General features: G+C 42.9%; 1 protein-coding gene across 1 annotated transcript in view; it reads right to left on the reverse strand.

The window, feature by feature from the left end:
* ATP9A (ATPase phospholipid transporting 9A (putative)) overlaps positions 1–22,576 on the reverse strand; it is a 104,642-nt gene that overhangs the window by 54,757 nt on the left and 27,309 nt on the right. Inside the window, exons 2-8 of the mRNA XM_075276838.1 lie at positions 14,153–14,297; positions 9,967–10,080; positions 9,220–9,328; positions 7,834–7,892; positions 7,304–7,355; positions 5,749–5,843; positions 66–146 (exon numbers count right to left, since the gene is read on the reverse strand). Coding sequence (XP_075132939.1) covers positions 66–146; positions 5,749–5,843; positions 7,304–7,355; positions 7,834–7,892; positions 9,220–9,328; positions 9,967–10,080; positions 14,153–14,297 — 655 coding nt within the window. The remainder of the gene's footprint in view (positions 1–65; positions 147–5,748; positions 5,844–7,303; positions 7,356–7,833; positions 7,893–9,219; positions 9,329–9,966; positions 10,081–14,152; positions 14,298–22,576) is intronic.

Genomic DNA, 22,576 nt, shown 5'->3' on the forward strand with positions numbered 1-22,576 from the left:
TTCATTCATATGGTGTATTATCTGCTGAGGACTGAAGAGAAATACCATGATTAGCCATCACTTACCCGGGTAAAAGTTCCTGCAAAATTATGGATATCGATATTTGGTTCCTCTGCATATACATAAGCTCTAATCTGAAGCAAGTCCTAAGAGATGGTAAGAAAAAAAAAATTGTACTGTTACTAACAATGAAGCCGTTCTCTACTGGTTGCTGCAATAACAACCAATATGGAGGCCAACCCAAAATGAAAGTAAATCTGACAATACTTCAGTAACTAAATAAAAGCATTTAATAATGAACTCTGTCTTATTTACTCATCTGTAGCCATTTTTAAGGCTCGGGTGAGAAATATTCTTTACTAGTAGAATACCTGTGGCTTCGCTTGCGGAAAATATGTTACATTGTTGGTTATGCTAAAGTAAAATTTTCAGTGTCACACTGAAATTGACATTTTCAGAGTGCTACAGTAACTTTTTTTCTCACTTTAAATTTTTATTATTTTGGCATTTTACTAATTTATCGTAACATTGATGTGAACAACAATTTTTTTTAAATTTCAACATTTTTATTGATTTTACATATTCCATACATATTAGGGTGGGTTCACACCTGCGCGCAGTCTCCGTTTTCAGGTTTCCGTCTTCTGCTGAGAGAAACTGGACAGGAGATAGAAACCCGGTCAGTTTATAAATCCCTTCACTTGAATGGGTTTGCAAAGTGACCGCCCATAAGCGTCTTCTGCCTCTCTGCGGCAAAACTGTTTTTTTTAACCGGACACAAAGTCGGACATGCAAGTCTTTGTGTCCGGTTAAAAAAAAACAGTTTCGCCTTTGCAACCCTTCTCTCCAGTGTACTCTATAAGTAGTTCACGGACAAAAGAGTAAAATTGGTTTACAGTTAAATAATAGAGATGAGCAAGTAGTATTTGATCGAGTAGGTATTCGATCGAATACTACGGTATTCAAAATACTCGTACTCGATCGAGTACCACTCGCTATTCAAATAGAAAAGTTCGATGCAGAACCAGCATTGATTGGCCGAATGCTATACAGTCGGCCAATCAATGCTGGTTCTTTTCCTACCTTTAGAAGTCTTCTCCGTGCAGCTTCCCTGCGGCGTCTTCCCACTCTGCCAGGCATCGGGCCTGGGCAGAGCCGACTGCGCATGCCCGCGCTACAAGAAAATGGCCGCTTTGACTGTAAGCGGGCATTTTTACAAATTTTTACTGCGAATAGCGAGCGGTATTCGATCGAGTATGAGTATTTCGAATACCGTAGTATTCAATCGACTACTACTCGCTCATCTCTAGTAGTGACTCTTTGGTGCCATTGCTATAATCCATCCCTGTCAGTCACAACTGTTGTTTTCCCCTCAGCGCTTTCACTTTTCCCCATTATATGTATAGGGCCTAACTTCAGGGGCCCCAATCTCATGACGGGGGGGGGTCTGGGGGGGGAAACGCTAGTGAGATGTAACGTGCGCAGTATTCTGCTCCTGTGGGTGGCTAGGGGGGCGTGACAAATTTCACCCAAATCGGGCGAGAACTGTGGATTTATATAAAGCAGTCTACTACAGATTTTGAGTATATATATATATATATATATATATATATATGATGGTAAGTTGTATAGAGATGATGCAGGATCAGAATAAAGTGAGGATATACACTCACCGGCCACTTTATTAGGTACACCTGTCCAACTGCTCGTTAACACTTATTTTCTAATCAGCCAATCACATGGCGGCAACTCAGTGCATTTAGGCATGTAGACATGGTCAGGACAATCTCCTGCAGTTCAAACCGAGCATCAGTATGGGGAAGAAAGGTGATTTGAATGCCTTTGAACGTGGCATGGTTGTTGGTGCCAGAAGGGCTGGTCTGAGTATTTCAGAAACTGCTGATCTATTGGTATTTTCATGCACAACCATCTCTAGGGTTTACAGAGAATGGTCCGAAAAAGAAAAAACATCCAGTGAGCGGCAGTTCTGTGGGCGGAAATGCGTTGTTGATGCCAGAGGTCAGAGGAGAATGGCCAGACTGGTTCGAGCTGATAGAAAGGCAACAGTGACTCAAATAGCCACCCGTTACAACCAAGGTAACCAGAAGAGCATCTCTGAACGCACAGTACGTCGAACTTTGAGGCAGATGGGCTACAGCAGCAGAAGACCACACCGGATGCCACTCCTTTCAGCTAAGAACAGGAAACTGAGGCTACAATTTGCACAAGCTCATCGAAATTGGACAATTGAAGATTGGAAAAACGTTGCCTGGTCTGATGAGTCTCGATTTCTGCTGCGACATTCGGATGGTAGGGTCAGAATTTGGCGTCAACAACATGAAAGCATGGATCCATCCTGCCTTGTATCAACGGTTCAGGCTGGTGGTGGTGGTGTCATGGTGTGGGGAATATTTTCTTGGCACTCTTTGGGCCCCTTGGTACCAATTGAGCATCGTTGCAACGCCAAAGCCTACCTGAGTATTGTTGCTGACCATGTCCATCCCTTTATGACCACAATGTACCCAACATCTGATGGCTACTTTCAGCAGGATAATGCGCCATGTCATAAAGCTGGAATCATCTCAGACTGGTTTCTTGAACATGACAATGAGTTCACTGTACTCCAATGGCCTCCACAGTCACCAGATCTCAATCCAATAGAGCATCTTTGGGATGTGGTGGAATGGGAGATTCGCATCATGGATGTGCAGCCGACAAATCTGCGGCAACTGTGTGATGCCATCATGTCAATATGGACCAAAATCTCTGAGGAATGCTTCCAGCACCTTGTTGAATCTATGCCACGAAGAATTGAGGCAGTTCTGAAGGCAAAAGGGGGTCCAACCCGTTACTAGCATGGTGTACCTAATAAAGTGGCCGGTGAGTGTATAATGGATGTTAACAGTCATAGCCGAGAGTTTGAGACTGAGACAAAGTTTGCTTTTTCAGCATTTTTAAATATTTTAGTCAAATATTTCTATTATATGTTGAAATACTATTATAAGCAATTCATAAGATTTTACAACGTCATTGACAAAGACATCAAGATTATGCAAAGATTCAATATTTCCAGTGTTGACCATTTATTTTCTAGACTTCTGCAACTTGCCTAACTTGCTGGATTTCAGCTTTGGGCCAAATCCTGACTGAGGACAACCTATTCTTGCCTGATCTGTGTTTGGAGTTTATCAACAATTCTGCTTTTGAGGATTCACAACAGGTTCTCAATGGGATTGAGATCTGGGAAGTTTCTTGGCCAGGAAACCAAACTTTCAATGTTTTGTTCACTGAACCACTTAGTTATCACTTTTGCCTTTTGACATGGGGAGTCATCGGACTAAGTGGCTCTGTGAACAAACCATTGACATTTTGAGTCGATGGCCAAGAAACATATCTCAAAGCCACTTGAGGTCAATCCCCAAAAAGTGGGAAGATAATAAAAATACAGAAATTGTGATTTAACTCCAAGCACGGATTAGAATGGGTTCCCATTCAGGATTTGTCCTAGAAGTTGATATCTAAACATACCAGGCAAATTGCAGAAATCTTGAAAAATAAGCATCGACACTGGCCATATTGTGCATTTGTTCATAAATGTTTAAAAACTTATAAAATGCTACAAAGAAATTCCAGAAAATATAGACATGGTGCAAACACAACTACATAATGGAACACCTTATTGAAGGAACACAGGGGAGACAATTCTCTGTATAATTGTACTTCAAGATATAATAGAAACTTCTGACTAAAAGTTCTAAAAACAATGAAAACAGAAAACTTTGTGAAAACCAAAATTTGTACCAATTTCAAAACTTTTGGTCACAACTGTAGATGTTCTACATATCCATTTCTCTTACTTATACAGCGCCAACATATTGTGCACCCTACTTGGGACAGTAAGTGATGACAATTTTCCAGATCTATCTTTGGCATCTGGGAGAAAGCCCAAGTAGACAAGGGAAGAACATACAAACTCCATGGACGGACCCCCATGCCACACAGCAGTACTAATCACTGAGCCGCAATGCTGTCCATAGACAATGTATTGATGGATTTTTCGGTCTATGTGCCTAAAGTAAAGCTGTATAGGTGAAACATCTGGATGCCCTAAGGACATGGATTGATGACTGTCAGATGAAGTGGACAACTGCTGCAGCCTTGGATACCATAATATGCAATCAATGGGTTATTTCATGACTAAATAAATCAGGGGATGTTTAATGTAAACAACAATCCTAAGCATCGATCACTTATCATTAAAGGCACAGAAAACAGCTGCAAATAATAATACATGTTTATTCCTGGTCACTACTTTAGTAGTTACATACAAAACAAATCTGCATAAACAGCCATGTCACTATGGAAATCCCTTACCCTCTTGTATTATATAGATTCTGAGTTACAGGCTGCATTACACACCATAGCGGGCCTCACTAGTCTACTGGTGGAGTGACCAGTATTCTGCTGGTCTTATTGGAGAAGTATGCACATGGGCTATTATGAGGTTATACCAGAGACAAATGTTCCCTTTTGCTTGAAGGAGAACTTCTTTGCATATTGTTTCCCTAGAGTTCGTAACAGAGCATGCATGGTCTGTGAGGTTCTGCATTCTGCATACTGAATGGTGTCCTACAAAGGCAGTCTCCTTAAATGGCGAGTGTCATGTTCAAAATGCCCCCTAGACCAATATTAGTGTGGTGTAGGGGTCTTTATTCCCTTCCCACCACAGTCATTTTTCAATTATCATTTTTGACTCCCTGTTTTCCAAACTCCATAAGTTTATTTTTCCATTTACCGTGCCATATGAGGTCTTAATGTTTGCGGAACAAATTGTTCTTCTCATTATGGGTGGTGGGGATCCTCTCAAAAATGGTCAAAGCTGACCAAAGCACGTTGCGCTTTAACGCCCACAATCAGTGCCCACACTGGGGGTCTAATAACAAATGCAATGCATTGCAAAATACTGACACTTTTACAGACTGCATAGAGCAGCCTGTAATAGAGTATATACCAGACAAGCCTGCCTGGGGCGCACTAGCGATCCTCCCCAAAATGGCACCTTGGTCAGCCTTGAATAAGGTGCCGTGAGCCTTAATGCACGCAATCAGTGTAGGATCTTTGTTGTATAATACAACAAATGCCTGGCGATTATAGTGGCTGCTTAGCTCCTGATCAACTGAAATATTCAAATACCAGACATTCACCATATTAATATGGTGGATGTCGGGAAGCGGTTAATAGGAGCAGAAACATATCAGTGTGGCCACAAACAGATGAAGCAATGCAGAGGTCACCTTTGAGGCCTGTGATTGCACCTTAGTGCTCACATGAGGCGTGATGATGTCATGATGGCTGCATACCTCACGTGACCACCGAGACCCAATCACAGGCCGGAAGAGGCCAGAAAAAAGCCGGGAATCGCTGGAGGCTCAGGAAAGATGAGTACAGGCGTTTTTTTTTTTTTTACTCATTGCCCTGGGTAGGCTTCTATTGGAACGGGGCCCAACGGCATGTGCATACTTCACATGAGGCCAGGCTCCTTTCCATTACCGTGCTGTCCACAAGCAGCAGAAATGAGTGCCAATCTCTGCTTCCTGAGATGTACAGTGGAGATTGCGGTCATGAAATCAGTCTTTTTCCGACCGCTATCATGGTGCTGTGGCAGAGGGCAGAGGATCCACAACACCCTGAAATAAGTACCTGGGTAACGTACAGTAAGACCATACAGTGAGTACATGGATCACTTACAGCTGCTGTGGGCAGTCTGTGTGTGCAGGATACAGGTAGCCGCAGCTTCCAATCAGTCTCACCATCCAACTGATCAGTACGCAGAAAGCAAGATCCTGAGGAAAAAAGACAGAAGTTATTTACAAATTTGGATGAAATTACTTTAACATACATTCTGCTCCTATGTAAGATAAATCATGGGCAACCTTATTCTCAGTTAAGCTACAGCAATACAAAGAATTTTGATGTACAGTACATACCCTGATCTATTCCATAGGACAAAAAAAAAAATCAGGACAAAACTACATCCAAACATTTGTAAAACACAATAACATTTAACAATCATCTAGTTGCCTACAAGCAGAGGTCCAGTAACTGATCGCTGTATTTTTAACCCTTTGTGATGTATGTGTTGCACTTTTTTATTTTGTATATCAATAAAAGAAATTTTAAATAAATAAAATGAAATTTTAGAGTATATTAGTTACTCTTGGGAGAATAGATAGCTCCTGCCTGTGCCACATTTAACAATAATTTACATGCAGTCATATTTTTATTTTTTCTATATTTGATAAACACGTGACATACATGCTAGTTTTAACCACTGTAACCACACTGTGTGACATGAGCTGCAGGATTCCCTGACCTACGTGTCACTGATAGTCTTCTACTTAAAGGGGTATTCCCATGTATACAATTATTTTTAAATTTGTAGATATTTAAAAGTTAAACATTTTTTCAAACATAAGTAATTTAACATTTTGCAGAAATTTAAAGATTTTCTCTAAATATCTTGTGGTCACAGTCTTGTTGTCTTTATCGGTTGCCAGTGGATACGACCACTAATGCAGGAACTTTCTAAGGTCAGAAAATCAGCCATGATTTCCTTATTGTGGCCGGGATATCTTCTCATACATGTAATGTCCCTGCATGATAACCAGTTAGAATAAGAAAATCATGGCTGGGTTCCTGACAAGTCCCAGACCACAGAATGTTTCTGCATTAGTGGTCGTAACCATTGGCAACCGATCAAGACAACATACTGTCATCACTAAGAAAGTTAGAGAAAATCTTTAAAACTTTGCAGAATTTTTAATTACAGGTAGTCCTTGACTTACAAGGAATGCTGTACACTGGCCAATCAACGCATTCCTATGAGAAAAAGTCAGCTCCCGCATAAATGCAGGCTGCCAGCTCTCCTGACTAGCAAGGACCTACTCGCTCATCTCTAGTCGTAACCATGAAACGCCGTAACCCGAGGACTATCTGTACTTATATTTGCAAAAATGATTAACTTTTATTTATCTACAAATATAGATATGATTATGTACATGGGAATACCCCTTTAAGTAGAGTGATGGGGAAAAAAAGTGGTTAATCAATGATATTAGGGAAGGGAGAGCATACTGCTCGTGAATACAAGAACTCCTAGATAAAATACTGCTTGTCTTGTACTCCACCCCTGTGATTTTATGAAGGCTACGGCTGCAGCTGCTGCTGCTACTACTACGATTTATAAAAATAACTACAAACCTTTTTGTGTCATGAAAAAAATAGCACAGGTATAATGGGTTACCGTTTTTTTCTGACGTCCTTAGAAATATCATGTCGGCAGGAATTCTTTGATTCTGCATTTTTTTAAAAAAAGGGAAAAAAAGAGGTTTTGTTACATGTTTACATTACATTTTTGGTTTTGTAAACAATTTGCATATTGTCATTGCTCAGTGCAGGTATCTTTTTAATACAAGCTGGAAAGTGCTCTTAGAAAGATTCTGCTATCAAAAATTTATTTATGGTGATGCAAAATATTGTAAATGTTCGGTGGCTCAGTGGTTAGCACTGCAGCCTTGCAGGTTGGAGTGAACCTTGGACTCCAGCGCTGCAAATCTAAAGACAACATCTATAAGGAGTTTGTATGTTCTCCCCGTGTTTGTGTGGGTTTCCTCCCACACTCCAAAGACATTCTGATAAGGAATGTATATTGTGAGCCGTATATGGGATAGTGACTGACAATGTCTATAAAGTGCTGTGGAATATGATGGCAGAAGAAAGCCATAGAAATAAGAAATAAATACATGCATACTTACATACAGTCAAAAAACCTACCTTTTCTACAATAATGAGATCTCCAACTTGTATGCTCGAGCTGCGGACTTTTACAGTGCCTGTGGTAAAGAACAAGGCAACTAAAATTGTCAGTCTGTCCCATGTGTTACAGGCAAATTATTCAGAACATACACAAATATTTGAAAAGTTGAATACCATAAAGATATGTCCACGTGGGAAATAATATGTAACAATATCCAATGACAATTTACTGTTGTATTTGTGATAAAATCCACGTTTGCCAGGTGAAATCCATGACAGCATGGATTTCATGCTCAACAAAATCAGCATGCAAAGGATTAAGCTCATAGTGACTATATGCAACATAACACGCTAGAACTCACAAATTCCGCAGGAGGAAATGGAAGGGACACCTTATTTATTCACAGACCCAACAGACTATAATGGGGTCTGCTGAGTTCCCACCCCAAAAAGGGGAAACTGAATTCTCGAGTGGAGACAGGGTGCAGGTGTGAACCTAGTCTTATTCAGCACTTTAGCTTTACTGAGACTGGGAAAGATTTTGAAAACTGAATTTCTTTTTCAATTCTCTGGTATAATCCATGGTCAATTGACATATGTATTTTCCATGGTCATGTGATGGACACACAGGCCCACAGCTTGGTACCAGGCAGATGTCGGATTACTGTGCTGAGGCTATAACAAGCTGTGCTCCTGTGTGCTCATCACACGACCTTAACCATACAAATTAATTGGAATGAAAGACAACAAGCAAAGATCTTCAAAACCATGAGAAAGATACAGAAAATACAATGGAAAATTGTACGTTTTTAATTATACAAACAACAATATTAAAGGCTCAATATTGGTTTGAAAGTGGCCAACCCCTCTAACCCCTTCCCAACATCCGCTGTATTATTATATTATAGTAGATATCGTGTCTTTAAAGATGGAAGCCACTCTGCTGTAGCTCGGCTGCTATTGCTGATTGCAAGCATCGCAGTCCATGACACCCACCCAAGAAAAAAAAATGGCTCCATACCTTTATCGTTACAGGCGGGCTCCCATGTGGCTAGATTACGGGAGCCAACCTGTTCTTCTGAAAGCCTACTGAAGGTTTCCACACTTATCATTGCATTATAGCCATTGAGGTTGGTCTGTGATCGGCCACCATAGCTATTTAGTGAATCTCCCACAGTTTGCAATACAGTTGCAATTTTATAGTAATAAAGTTCAGATTGTAAGAGCGGCTCATATAGTAAACCCATAACTTATACACAACACTGATAATTGTCAGGGAATGGAATATATAGGTAACTAATTCATACGTTATCCACATAGTCCATCAGTCTGTCTTAGATGATGGTAAATATTACTATACACTGTCCCTATAAATACTCCAATATAAGTGCTCTGAAATCTGACCTCTGTTAGTGAGCTTGCTGTAAATCTGGGAGTTAACTTCTTTATCCCGCATAAAACATCGAATTTCTTCCACAGCCTCACGGATGATGGTGACAGCTAGGACGAATCCCTGTAGAGGTAAATATTTTAATTTATTAAAGTCTCAGTGCTCCACAGATGAAATTCAGAAGCTATGCAGGTTCTGAAATGAAGAAAATCTCACCGGTGCATGTAATGTTATGCTCTCATGTCAGTCAGACTACTGTGTCAGTCTGAGATACAGAAGTGTACAAGTGTTATTAAGAGGTCGGAGCCAGATGGGAACTTGATAAAGACTGAAGCACAGACTGTCAGTTTTAATAACTTCCCCCAATAGTACATAAACTGGAGTTCCCGCTCATAGCTAAGCACTAATAGAACAGATCTAAAATGTAGCCAGCGCTGTAGAGTAAAAATAGCAGATAAGCATCAGACATAGGTATTTCTTAGTATATCTCCTAATGTACTGCATATAACACTTACTAAGATGGGAAGTGCTGTCTTTATACAAGCCATCGGTCATCCCCCCCCCCAGGCATTACTTGAGCCCACACAGGCTTGCTCATCTAAGCTGACTGCAGGTTTGCACACTGCTCCATTAATAAGCAGCAGAATAGTGATAACTCTGAATTATAATACCGTACATGAATCAGTATATTATACATTAAGATATAGGATACTGTAAAATGAAGATATGACTCGAAAACCTAAAGTCCTTCATCTACGTACCAGAGGAACCCAGAATGTGTACAGAGGTCCCAGGCGCATCTCAGGCACAAATTGTGAACAGGCCAAAAGCAGGAAATATAAGTTGAAGAAATATTTGAACTGGTTAAAAAGGATCTAAAAGAAAAAAACAGAAGGGATCACGTAACCAAAAAGAAGTCATGAATGCAAAACCGTAAAGATGAAGAACAAATTCTTGCATGTGACATTTTTATATTTAGGCCAATTTGGTCTTAACATTCAGAAGACAGCTTGAAGGAAACTGTTAAATCAATGATCAGCTAATAAACAGGCAGGCAAATGCATGTCTGCTGGCTGAGCGCATGCTTTATGGAGGGAAAACATGGCAGGGCATCTCTCTGTGTAAATAGGCGATAGGATGATGACAACAAATACACTCCATGGGGACAAATGACAGATGCCATATAATTAGGGGCACATCTTCCATGAAGCGACCAGAGATGATGGGCTCAGGTGGTATCTCATGGAATAAACAGGGGGGAAGATATTCTTTTTTTTTTTTTTAAATTGGCTACTACTTATTGCAATAAGTAGCAGGCCATAATTTACTCATCCACACTCCTGTCCAGTGTGGCCTCTGCTGTCACCTCTAGGTCATGTACCTGACACTGAAAAACGCCAAGACACCATGTCCATATAATCAGTGGCGCATCTTCCATGAAGCGACCAGAGGCGATGACCTTAGCTGGTATCTCATGGCATAAACAGGGGGGAGACATTCTTTTTTTAATCAGCCACTATTTATTGTATTATTGCAATAGGCAGCAGCCAATAAATTACTCACCTATTTACATTCCTGTCCAGGCCGGCCTCTGTTGCTGCTTTTAGGCAGCGGTGCACTTACGTCACAATGCTGAAGCATGCCAGGATGCTGGACATAGTGTCTTGGTGCTCTTCAGCGTCAGGTACAGAATGCCCTGGAGGTGGCAGCAGAGGATTCTCTGGACAGGAGCATGGATGGGGGAGTAAATTATTGGCTGCAACCTATTGCACTAATACAATAGGCAGAAGCCTAACATATCTCTGTGTGGCAACCAAGAAAATAAAAGGGGAGGGGACATAAAGGGGGATCATATACTGTTGGTAGGGCAAAAAAGGGGGGTTTATATTGAGTTGAGGCAAACAAAAAAAAAAAAAAAAGAAAAAAAAAAAGCATTTTGCTATGTGGGGGATTTTTTGATCTGCAAATGTGCGTCCTACCATTTTAATTAGGAGGGCCCTATCACGTAGCCAAAGATAACTGGCTTGGGCATTTTTTGGGGCCTAGGTTCACCCTGCATATAATTAATTAAATGCCACTTGTTATTGAGCAGGAAATCTGCCAGCGTGAAGGGACCCTTGTCCAAGTGGTGACGCTCAACCACCAATAATCTACCCCACTGAATTCTTAGTAGCTAGTTGCAAACAGTCTATCTGCAGCTGATGGGATGCTATATAAGGGTGCACTTACATTAGTTGCTCTTGTTACATTTTTGTCCCAATTTAAAAAATTTTCTCAAAAACAACATCCGTATATATACCCTCATTGCAGATGGTTTTTACACGTGGTTATTCATATAACACTACAGTCATGTATCTGACAATTTCCTCCCACTGTATATGTCCATTCTTATAGATGGCTCCTTCTTATACAGCTGGAAGTATAAAAGCTAAGAGTGTAAAAATGGTCAATTGTACCAACAGCTGTCAACACTTCCCTTCCCCCAGCAAGGTGTTAATTAAGGCCAATCTGCCCCCAGGAGACGGCTCAGCTTCTTGCCATGATTGGGGAAACAGCAGGATGTTATTTACATCAAGCAAACTATATGTTTTCCTTTGAAATAAAGTGGCTGATGTATCTACAGACAAAGAAATGCAAGAAAGTGTCAGAACTCATACAGCCATTTGTAGACCTACAGGATAATATATACTACTGCAGCCACAGATGGGCTCTCTACCCCTGGGGGGGCAATTATATCACACAAGAGCCTGCTGTGAGGTCAGAGTTCAGCTATGAAGCGTGTAGGGTCTGTGGTTATTGCTAAACAGTTGATCACTATGTTGTTCATCTTGTAGAGTTAAAGAAAAATATCCCTAATACATATTAAGTACTATTCAGTATATACTTAGTCTATCATTTACCAGTTTGCCCAGCCCCAGGGAGAAATAATAACGTTATTTATATAGCGCCAACATATTCCGCAGCACTTTACAAATCAGAGTTAATTTTCATTTTTAAACTGAAAACCTGGTTGGCCCATCTTGTCACTGGTGTTGCTGGTGGGATTGTTTTTATGAACATGGACATGTAGCCATTAATTATCTTATGTGTATATTATGCTTCGCAGAGGCAGAGCACAAAGTGTGAAACCATTGTGTTGCCTTATATGGTGTGCTGGATAATGCCGTGCTCGTGGACCTTAAAAGGTTTATTCTAATATCTGACTTTTAGATCATATTCACAGGTGAGGCAGCCAGAAGCCACATCGCAAGGCACGTGAAGGGATCACTAGTTAGTGGCGGAACTACCTCCATAGTTGCCACTATAGGACCCACAACCTTATGGGGGACGGTGGGCCCCCTGCTATTTTTTCAGACCCCAGAGTATAATGACCGGAGGCCCAGAAGAGGTGATCAAACATAAAAAAAGAAAACAAACAAAAAAATTACAAATAAATAAAAAAAACAGTGCTACTCACCTCTACTGGGCTCTGGGCCTCTTCAATGATGTCACAAATGGTACTTTGGGGTATTATCGTCACAGCAGGGTGACTTCTGTGACCAGGGAGGCCCAATTACAGACCTCAATGGTCTGTGACATGATTAAACAGGCCCAAAGACCCACGCTGGCGGTGACAATATACTTGGTCAGGGCCGACTCCAGGTTTTTATGGGCCCTAGGATGACAGAGCCTCAGAGGGCCCCCTTGTGGAGGAGGCGGGACACTGCGCGCCGCTGCAGTCGGATGAAGCGAGTGATGTCACGCAGGAGCACGGCGTCACCTACGGCATACCTCCCAACTTTTGAAGAGTAGAAAGAGGGACAAAATGTGTGACAAATTTAACTCCGCCCGCTTTTATGTTGACTCCGCCCGTTCTCATTCATTTTTCATGTGCTCCCACACAGTATAATCCTCCTACAGTCAGCCGTAAATTATATGCCCCCCCCCTCCATCTCTCCCCCAGTTTCATATACACCCTTCCTCTGCCCCTAGTTTCATGTCCCCCCCTTCATCTGCCCCAGTCTTATGCCGTTCTACCCCCCAGTGTCATGCCATTCCCTCCCCCCCTTCATCTGCCCTAGTGTCATGCCGTTCTCCCCCCTTCATCTGCCCCAGTGTCATGCAGTTATCCCCCCCTTCATCTGCCCCAGTGTCATGCCGTTCTCCCCCCCTTCATTTGCCCCCAGTTTCATGGGCCCCTTCATTATGTTCCACCTTAATGCTTAACACAAAACAAACACACTCACCTTCCAACGCTCCCCCGCTGATTTCTCCACTCTCACTCCACTCACATAGTTGTAGGCCCGATGTGACGTCATCACATCACGCCTACAAATGCAGAAGCCGAACCGCAGCATTAAAGCAGGAGCTGAGCTGACAGCTCCTGCTTTAATTGCCTATGTATTCAGCTCATCGGCGTCCGACGGACACCGATGAGCTGAAAATGGGACAGGCAAGTGCTGGGACAGGCAAGTGCTGGGGCGGGCAAGTGCCGGGGGGGGCCCCCAGAGGCTCTGTGGGCCCCGGCACTTACCCGACTTTGCCGTGTGCTGACGCCAGCCCTGTAGTTGGTGAAGAGGTAAATGAGGAGTTATACCATGAGGGGGCCTGTAAAGATAGTGTTTTACTACATAGAGGGCCTTTTACCATGTCGGTGCCAGGAAAGGGGGCAATATACTGTGTGGGGGCCCCAAACATTGGGGCCCAGTTTTTGCTAGTTATGCCTCTGTCCCTATTTTTAACATAGCTGCAAGTCCCACATGTGGATATCCCCACCTGTGGATATGCCATACACGACTTAATATGTATTGTCTGATTTATTGGGCACTCTGTGTGGTTTCTGACCTGGAGGCTGGTGAAATCCTAAACATTAAAGATAGTTGCTCAAAGATAAAATACAGCAGCTTGTTGAAGTAATGGCATATAGTGTACTAAATGTAAATGTTTCTGGGAAAAGGAGTGTCTTACCCCTGGAAGAAATGTGAAGAAGTTGTATTTCTGATTGTTGATAACATTTCTTGGATACCGTTGTTCTCTTTTTTCAGGGTGTCCAAGCCAGACAGTCCGTGGCCTTAGTTCCCGACGACCGCAACACCCCAAACAATCACAGCACCTTAAAAATTAGAACAAAGAGAGAGCCCTATTACTATAATACATACAAAGATACAGCCTGTGTTGCATATTCAGGACATTTAGTGTTCATCAATGTGAGTACACAGTATGAGCTTTTTATCAGTAGCTTGCCGGTTACTTTATTTCACATTCTATAGTAAAAGGCCACATGAGCTAGATTTTAGGGTCAGTAGTAATTTACTATAGTGACTAGATCACTTTTCTGTGAATAGATTTTGGAACAAAAACCTTCCATCTCATCCCAATGTTAATAAAATCTGTGAAACAACTGTGGAGTTAAAATGATCCCAATACCCTTTCATAAATTCCTGGAGGGGTATTTGCTTTCTAAAATTGGGTCACTTTTTGAGGGGTTTCAATTGCACTGGAAATTTAGAGACTCTGCAAGAGAGACATGCCACCAGAAACTATTCAGACAAAATTTGTTGTTCAGGGCCACACAGTGCTAGCACTGCACCTTTGCAGCGCTGGAGTCCTGGTGTTCAAATCCCGCCAAGGGCATAAAACCATCTGCAAGGAGTTTGTATGTTCTCCCCGTGTTTGCATGGATTTCCATCCCATATTCCAAAAGACATACTGATAGGGAAAAATGTACATTGTGAGCTCTATGTGGAGCTCACAATCTACATAAAAAAAAAAAAAAAATTTGTTGTTCAGAGGCCTAGTGACGCTTCTTCCCTTTGGCGTACTGCCGTGTGCCCAAACAGTAGTTTACAACCAAACATGGGCTTCTCCATATTTGGGAGAAATCACATATCAAATTGTGTGACTAACTTTCTTCTTTAACCCCTCATAAATGTGTACAATTTAGATATAAATTAACATATTATTGAAAAAAAAAAGAAACAAAGTCTAAATTTCACCTACATACTCTTTAAATTCATGTGGAAAGATTAAAGGGTTAAAAAAAACTTGCAAATTGTGGGTATGAATTATTTGAAGGGTGAAGTTTTGAAAAAGTTGTGCTTTATGGGGTTTTTAATATTTAGGCCTTTAAAATCCCCTTCAGAACTAAAATAGTCCCTAAAAATTGGATTTGGAATATTTAGTTGTAAATTTGAAAAATTGCTGTTGTAAGACTAGTAATCCTTCTAATCTCCAGAATAATTTAATGATGATTAAAAGATTATGCAGAGATGTGGTGGATAATATTGACTAATTTGGGTGGCATGGCTATTTATCTGAAAATCAGAGCATTCACATTTTAAAAATAGCAAATCTTTCCAAATTTTCACTAAACTACCGATTTTTTCACAATCACTTTGGTAAGTTAAAGCATTTCAGTGTTATTATAACATATAATGAAAAATTTCCATTTTGAAAAATGGGACAGCGTCCTTATGATGTTTTTTGGCTGCCATAAACATTGACTTTCATATAAACATTTCATAATCTAAAACATTTTCTAATTTAGAACCTCAGAAATCCTATGGATGCCAGAGGAAAGGATTTTCATTTACATCTTTGGTTCACAGGACGGATGAGCACATAATAGTGATGTTAGGTTCACACTAGCTTGGAGACCCAAAAAACTGAAACCCGTTTAAGGTTAACGCCCCACATTGCGGAAATGCAGCTTCTTTGGTTGCAGATTTTACTGCGTTTTGTTGAGCCAAAGCCAGGAGCGGTTTAAGTAGAAGGGGAAAGCATAAAAACTTCCTATATAATTCCCATTCCTTTTGTATCCATTCTTGGCTTTGGTTGCATAAAAAAAACAAAAAAACACAGCAAAATCAGCAACAAAAAAAAGCAGTGTTTCCGTAACGTGGGGCCTCAGCCTAAAAAAAAAAAAAAAAAGAAGACTATAATGGGGTCCACCAGGTTTCCGCCTGAAAATGCGGGAAGAAAGTCCTGCTTGCAAATCTTTTCATTCCGCATTTTTTAAGCAGGTTTGGGGATAGAAACCCCAAACAGAGTTCAAGTGGTGAACCCAGCCTGTCATATAGAATTTTTTTTTTTTTTTTTTTTTACATTTTACCAACCAGATGGTACAGAAGTTTACTTTTCATGTTGGGCTCTACCAGAAGAATGGAGCAGCTACAAGCAGTGCAACGCTTGCCAGAAAGTGTCCTGGGATGTTGATTCAGTGAGCTGGCAGTCACGGCTCAAGACAATTGAAACAACACACGTCATGCTATAGTTTCAAGTGATAGTACCTTCAGCCCACATTAGAAAATTTGTTCCAGGATCAACTGCAACCAGGAAACAAAAACTCCGCCATGTCAAATGACTACTGGGACATATGGATGAACCAACCAACTAACATAATAGACATTAAAACTACTATAAGCGTCATCATCTAGATTTTTCAAAATTCTAATTTTCAAATCCACCCAGTTGTATAATTATGTCTCACAGACTGTTTAAGCCTAACAGACACTAACTAGTGGGTATTATGCTTTAAGGGGCTTACTCAGCAGTCATTTATAATCCATCTGGTCATTCCTTTCACCTCTTTTGTGAGGCTCCAAACCAAAGAATCACCTCTCCTTCCTTCGGCTTGAAATGGGGGAGCATTTCAAACATGTATATCTCAGGCACTTTACAAGTAGAACCATTGTTTTGGCATCATACAAGAAACAAAATTTTTAAATCCCATCTTTAATATGACACCAGATCCATGGTTCCATATTATTATATTGCCTGTTTGAAGGGAAAAAAAAAAGTGTTTGAAGTGTCCCCCTCCCCAGCCCTATAGTCTCTGTATCACACCTGTACTTCCTCATACTCAGTTAGAAGCAGTGAGGATTTCTGCTGCCAGGTCTCCTTATTTAAATGGGTTGTCCAGGCTAAAATTTTATTTACCGTATATACTCGAGTATAAGCCGACCCCCCTAATTTTACCACAAAAAACTGGGAAAACTTATTGACTCGAGTATAAGCCGAGTGGGAAATGCAGCAGCTACTGGAAAATTTCAAAAATTAAAATGGTCGTAGTTTTTGGGTGCAGCAGTTGCTGGGGAAGGGGAGGGGGTGTTTTGGTTGTCTGTCTGTCTGCCCCTTCCCTGAGCTTGAGGACTGTTTTTTTTCCCCCACTTGGAATTCAGCCTGGCTGAATATAGGGGATCTGCAGTGCTCCTATTAACCCCTTCCTGATGGAACAGGAGCACTGCAGATACCCTATATTCAGTAGACAGGGCACTGTCAGACACAGGGATACCTAATGTGTATGTGTTTCACAGTCATTTTCTACTTTTGTATGTATTCTAGGGAAAGGAGGGATTAAGAACTTTTATTTATTTATTTTTTTTAAAATTTTGCACTATTTTATGGGAGATTCTATACATTGACATTGTGGCTGGTCATAAACCCCCTCACCCTCCTAAAAAAAATAAAAATATTTTTTTTTTTTTTTTTTTTTGCTGACTCGAGTATAAGCCGAGGGGGGCTTTTTCAGCACAAAAACTGGGCTGAAAAATTCAGCTTATACTCGAGTATATACGGTATTCATTAGGAGGAAGGGGAAAAAAAAAAAAAAAAAAAAAAAGATATATGTGTGTGTAAATAATATATATATATATATATTTTTTTTATTGACAAAGACAATTCTTCATCCTGTTCAAGTGGCACACAGCTGCAAATTTGTCTCCCAAATAATAACACGCCTCTAGCACTTATAAGCCTTCAAAATAAATAAATAAATAAGTCTTAAAAAAATAAATAAAAAAAACTACAGACAAGCACCTATCCTCAATAAAAGGGTAATTTTTGGAGTTTTAAATGTTAAAATGCGTAAAAGTGTACATCAGAGCAGTGTATTGTTTAAGTCGGAGTTTGTATCCACTGCTTACCATTTGTTCTTCCACAGACACATATAATAGGTAGAGATGGGCGAACACTAAAATGTTCGAGGTTCGAAATTCGATTCGAACAGCCGCTCACTGTTCGTGTGTTCGAACGGGTTTCGAACCCCATTATAGTCTATGGGGAACATATACTCGTTAAGGGGGAAACCCAAATCCGTGTCTGGAGGGTCACCAAGTCCACTATGACACCCCAGGAAATGATGCCAACACCTCTGGAATGACACTGGGACAGCAGGGGAAGCATGTCTGGGGGCATCTAACACACCAAAGACCCTCTATTACCCCAACATCACAGCCTAACAACTACACACTTTACACACTCAATACCACCTCTCTGACAGTAGGAAAACACCTTGAAACATGTGTATTTGGCACTTGCAGTGAGGAGAGCTTGTCACCAGCAGTGAATTTGGCCCTTGTAGTAAGTTGAGGTTGGCACCAACATTTGTTTTGAAAATCAGGGTGGATTGAGCCTCTAACCAGCAGAGTTTGGACCAATTCATGGTGGAAGGAGCCTCTAAACAGCCCAGTTTGGACCAATTCATGGTGGAGGGAGCCTCTAAACAGCCAAGTCTTGGGAAATTCATGGTGGAGGGAGCCTCTAAACAGCCAAGCTATGGGAAGTTCATGGTGGAGGGAGCCTCTAAAAACCCCAGTTTGGACCAATTCATGGTGGAGGGAGCCTCTAAAAACCCCAGTTTGGACCAATTCATGGTGGAGGGAGCCTCTAAACAGCCAAGTTTTGGGAAATTCATGGTGGAGGGAGCCTCTAAAAACCCCAGTTTGGACCAATTCATGGTGGAGGGAGCCTCTAAACAGCCAAGCTATGGGAAGTTCATGATGGAGGGAGCCTCTAACCAGCCCAGTTTGGACCAATTCATGGTGGAGGGAGCCTCTAACCAGCCCAGTTTGGACCAATTCATGGTGGAGGGAGCCTCTAAAAACCCCAGTTTGGACCAATTCATGGTGGAGGGAGCCTCTAAACAGCCAAGTTTTGGGAAATTCATGGTGGAGGGAGCCTCTAACCAGCCCAGTTTGGACCAATTCATGGTGGAGGGAGCCTCTAACCAGCCCAGTTTGGACCAATTCATGGTGGAGGGAGCCTCTAAACAGCCAAGCTATGGGAAGTTCATGGTGGAGGGAGCCTCTAACCAGCCCAGTTTGGACCAATTCATGGTGGAGGGAGCCTCTAAACAGCCAAGTTTTGGGAAATGCATGGTGGAGGGAGCCTCTAAACAGCCAAGTTTTGGGAAATTCATGGTGGAGAGAGCCTCTAAAAACCCCAGTTTGGACCAATTCATGGTGGAGGGAGCCTCTAACCAGCAGAGTTGTGGGAAATCAGGGTGGAGGGAGCCTCTAACCAGCAGAGTTGTGGGAAATCAGGGTGGAGGGAGCCTCTAACCAGCAGAGTTGGGGGAAATCAGGGTGGAGGGAGCCTAGTATTAGCAGAATTGTGCAACGCTTATGGTGGATGAGTATGAGGATGCGGAGGAATTGGAGAGGTTGAGCACAGACATGGAGTTTCATGTTGGGGTGCTTTACACAGGTGGGCACGAAAATGAAGGCTCTATCCAGTGGTGGTTCATTTTTATCAAAGTGAGCCGGTCGGCACTCTCAGCTGACAGACGGGTGCGCTTGTCAGTGATGATGCCACCGGCTGCACTGAACACCCTCTCAGATAGGACGCTGGCGGCAGGACAGGACAGCACCTCCAAGGCATATAGGGCAAGTTCAAGCCACAGGTCCAACTTCGACACCCAATACGTGTAGGGCGCAGAGGGGTCAGAGAGGACAGGGCTGTGTTCGGAAAGGTATTCCCGCAACATGCGCCTATACTTCTCACGCCTGGTGACACTAGGACCCTCCGTGGCGGCACTTTGGCGAGGGGGTGCCATCAAGGTGTCCCAGACCTTAGACAGTGTGCCCCTCGTTTGTGTGGACCGGTGAGAACTTGGTCGCCTACTGGAGGAACTGCCCTCCCTGCCGCCAACGTCACATGCTGGAAACATCTCCATCATATTCTACACCAATTGCTTGTGGCAAGCATTGATGCGATTGGCCCTCCCCTCTACCGGAATAAAAGAGGAGATGTTGGTTGTCACAGGATGGTTAGAGTCTATACTATAGGCAATGTGTAATATATATTTCATGTGGAATGTATTCTCTAACCTGTTATATACATCAATGTGTAGTTGGCTGATTAGGGTCTAGTGTGTTAGCACATTGTATGCAAATACCTCTAACTAGTGAGGACAATGGGTGGAGATAATCTGATCAGTGTCTCCAAGAAGATGTTGGATGGTGCATTGTCCATAGTAGACAGGGAGTCTGCTCTCCTTGGTATAGGTGAGGGGGGGAAGGATCTGTGACTCAGCCCTTCCCACCCACAGATATAGGTGTAACAGTCTTAGTATATAGTTGTAGCTAGCAGTTAGTATGTGTTAGCCGGCCTGTGCACAGCTCTGCAGAGAGCCAGGATTTAGTTACAGGACCAAGGAGCCAAAGCTATCATTGGATTGTGACTTCTGTGGACTTATTGTTGTTACGGTTGATGTGACCGCCGCCGGCTACTAACTTTGTGGATTACAATAAATTGCTGTTGTCTCCCGACCTCTTGCGTCCGTGTTGATTCTAAATACCATCCGGAGGAAGACGTATACCTTTGCTCCGTGACATTGTTTTTATACCGGGGGTCAAGGATAGCAAAGATCCAGTACTGGTTGTCCTCCATGATTTTGACAATACGCTTGTCGGTTGTAAAGCACCCCAATATGAACTCAGCCATGTCTGCCACAGTGTTAGTTGGCATGACTCCTCTGGCCCCACCGGAAAGTTCAATCTCCATTTCCTCCTCATCGTCCATGTCTACCCATCCGCGCTGCAACAATGGGACGATTCGAAGTTGCCCGGAAGCCTTCTGTATCAACATCACATCATCGGACAACTCTTCTTCCTCCTCCTCCTCCATTAAACGCGATGAAGCGGACAGATGTGTGGACCTACTCTCCAGCTGTGACGGATCGGATGCTATCCCTGACTCCTCTGTGTGATCTGAGTTATCCCTGATGTCAATCAGGGATTCTCTCAGAACACACAAGAGCGGGATTGTAAGGCTCACCATCGCATCCTCAGAGCTCACCCTCCTTGTGGACTCCTCAAACACCTGTAGGATGTCACAAAGGTCTCTCATCCATGGCCACCCATGGATGAGAAACTGAGGCAGCTGACTTTGTGGCACCCTAGGGTTTTGTAGCTGGTATTCCATCAAAGGTCTCTGCTGCTCAACCACTCTATTCAACATCTGAAACGTTGAGTTCCAGTGTGTGGGGATGTCGCACAAAAGCCGGTGTTGTGGCACATGCAGGCGTTGCTGGAGAGATTTTAAGCTAGCAGCGGCTACTGTCGACTTGCGAAAGTGGGCGCACATGCGCCGCACTTTCACCAGTAGCTCTGGAACATTGGGGTAACTCTTTAGGAAACGTTGCACCACTAGGTTGAAGACGTGGGCCAGGCATGGAACATGTTGGAGTCCGGCAAGCTCCAGAGCTGCTACCAGGTTCCGGCCGTTATCACAAACGACCATGCCTGGGCCCAGGTGCAGTGGCTCAAACCATATTGCCGTCTCATCGAGGAGGGCATCCCTCACCTCGGAGGCAATGTGCTGTCTGTCCCCCAAGCTGATCAGCTTCAGCACGGCCTGCTGACGTCTACCAACGCCAGTGCTGCAACGTTTCCAACTCGTAGCTGGAGTCAATCTAACAGCGGAGGAGGAGGCGGAGGAGGAGGAGGAGGAGGAGGAGGAGGGGGGTGTTCTTCTCGTGTCCCTGCCAGGAATGTTAGGCGGGGAGACGAGGTACACCGGGCCAGTTTGGGAAGCAGTCCCAGCCTCAACTACATTCACCCAGTGTGCCGTCAGTGAAATGTAGCGTCCCTGTCCGCATGCACTTGTCCACGCGTCGGTGGTCAAGTGGACCTTTGTGCAAAGCGCGGAACTAAGGGCCCGCCTGATGTTGAGTGACACGTGCTGGTGCAAGGCGGGGACGGCACACCGGGAGAAGTAGTGACGGCTAGGGACGGCATAGCGAGGTGCCGCAGTTGCCATCAGGTCCAGGAAGGCGGGAGTTTCAACAAGCCGGAACGCCAACATCTCCTGGGCCAGCAGTTTAGCGATGTTGGCGTTCAAGGCTTGCGCGTGTGGGTCGTTAGCGGTGTATTTCTGCCGCCGCTCCAATGTCTGAGAGATGGTGGGTTGTTGTAAAGAAGCGCCTGATGGTGCCTTTGATGGTGCAGGAGAAGGAGATAAGACAGGAACAGGGGAGGATGAGGAAGAAGTCAACAAAGTGGCGGAGGCAGATGAAGTGGTGTCCTGGCTCGTCCTCTGGAGTGCATCGCCAGCACAGTCAGCAGTGGCAGTGGCAGAGGCAGAGGCAGTGGCGTGAACGGCAGGCGGCCT

Source organism: Leptodactylus fuscus, chromosome 6 (genome assembly GCF_031893055.1).
Source record: "Leptodactylus fuscus isolate aLepFus1 chromosome 6, aLepFus1.hap2, whole genome shotgun sequence".
Taxonomy (NCBI): Eukaryota; Metazoa; Chordata; class Amphibia; order Anura; family Leptodactylidae; genus Leptodactylus; species Leptodactylus fuscus.